We start from the raw sequence: 1,785 nt of genomic DNA, 5'->3' as shown, positions 1-1,785 counted from the left end.
AAAAAAAAAAAAAAATAGAAAAACTAGCCAAGCATTATAGCAGGCGCCTGCAGTCCCAGCTACTCGGGAGGCTGAGGAAAAAGAGTCATTTGCACCCAAAAGTTGGAGGTTGCTGTGAGCTATGATGTCACAGCACTCTACTGATGGTGACAAAGTGAGACTCTGTCTCAAAAAATAATAATAATTAAATATTATAACATTTTTTAAAAAGTAATTGAAGCTGATTCACCAACCCCCAATCAATGTATAATAAATTCTACTACCAAAATCACAAATTACACAGTATCACAAAATTGTAACTACTTTATTTTCAAGTTAACTCATCAAATGTTTCTTTGGAAGTCTACATACCTTGGTTCATAAGCTCCAATAGGAATAGCTGCAAGGTCAAAGGGTCCAAATCTTTTTCCTATCTCTTCAAATGCAGTGCAATATCCAGTATCTCCTGCAAAAAAAAATCGATTCCAAGGCCCCAAGACAGACCAGCTGCCCCACAGAACCTTGTTGTCATCCATTAGAGTCCTTTTACACCAGTGCTGTGAAGGTGTAAAGACAAAGGTGACCTTATCATGTCCAGGGACACAATTCTCCTCCCACCAGTCCAGCTCAATCACATTCTCACAGCCACACTTTTGCATCCAGTCGAGGAGACCCAAAGGCACAAACCATCTCAACTCGTTACCAAATCGCTCATTCAAAGCAATGACAGAACCATAGTCCAGATGGTCATAGTGGTTGTGACTGATAAGGACCGCATCTATCCGGGGGAGTTCGCTTATTGTGCATGGGGGCTGCCGAAATCGCTTTGGACCCATATACTGGGATGGTGAAGCGCGAGAGCTAAAGATGGGATCTGTTAGAAATATGAGCTCATCCATTTCCACCATCACCGTTGCATGTCCCAGCCACGTGACCCTTAAGCCAGCTTCCCGCACTCCAGCTTCTTCAGGATCAGAGACGAAATATGGCTTTAGCACTGGGAGTTCTTTGTCAAGTTCCTATATGTATTACACAGAGAAAAAATAGCAGTCAGGAAAAAAGATATTAAATCATCACAGACTATATTTTGACCTACATTATAGCAAGAAGGGCTATTTTGGGAGAACTGAAGTCATTCAATAAACTTGCTATTTTACATTTTCCTTGAAATGCACATTTAGCTATTTTGAATCTATCTTAAAAATCATGATAACTTAGTGATTTTTTCATCTCTAAGGCAATAGGCAAAAAGAAAAGTAAATTTAAAGCAACTCTGAGTCCTGCCAAATTTATTAAAAATTATAAAGGCTTTCTTTAGTAGTGGTGGAAGTAGACTGGCCCAGATGCAGTCACTTTTATATCACTATTTCACTCAGCCGGTATTATCCGCTGCTGAAAACTGCCTCAAAAGCAGGTCAGTCCTTGGAAACAGTAAAGAAAACTTATGACCATTTATTTGTAGCTCTTGGAGCTCAGATGTGACTCTGACCTTGAATACTTATAATTCAAAGTAGAGCACTGTGATGATTCCGGGCAAATCACAGTCAGAGTCATAAACGGTCCTGCTCATTCCTTAACCTTCCTGTTTTTTACCATTGATCAAACCAAAGCGAAATGTGCTCCCTGCTGATGAGAAACTAAACATTTGGGGAGAGGGTGGTAAACAAATGTAAAACAACCATAACAAAGGGCAATAAGTATTATTCCTTGATTATTCTACATGTTATACTCGGATTAAGTTAGGCCAACAAAAAACTATGCATTAGGACCACAGACCTAGGCTCGGCGCCTGTGGCTCAAGTGGCT

The 1,785-nt window shown here is 40.0% G+C and overlaps 1 protein-coding gene across 1 annotated transcript in view; it reads right to left on the bottom strand.

Moving 5' to 3' along the window:
* NAPEPLD (N-acyl phosphatidylethanolamine phospholipase D) overlaps nt 1–1,785 on the bottom strand; it is a 13,889-nt gene that overhangs the window by 6,184 nt on the left and 5,920 nt on the right. Inside the window, exon 2 of the mRNA XM_012811407.2 lies at nt 352–998. Coding sequence (XP_012666861.1) covers nt 352–998 — 647 coding nt within the window. The remainder of the gene's footprint in view (nt 1–351; nt 999–1,785) is intronic.

Source organism: Otolemur garnettii, unplaced genomic scaffold (genome assembly GCF_000181295.1).
Source record: "Otolemur garnettii isolate 467f Iridium unplaced genomic scaffold, OtoGar3 scaffold00005, whole genome shotgun sequence".
In the NCBI taxonomy this organism is placed as follows: Eukaryota; Metazoa; Chordata; class Mammalia; order Primates; family Galagidae; genus Otolemur; species Otolemur garnettii.
The sequence above is the reverse complement of the archived record's forward strand: the minus strand, read 5'-3'. Positions and strand labels throughout refer to the sequence as shown.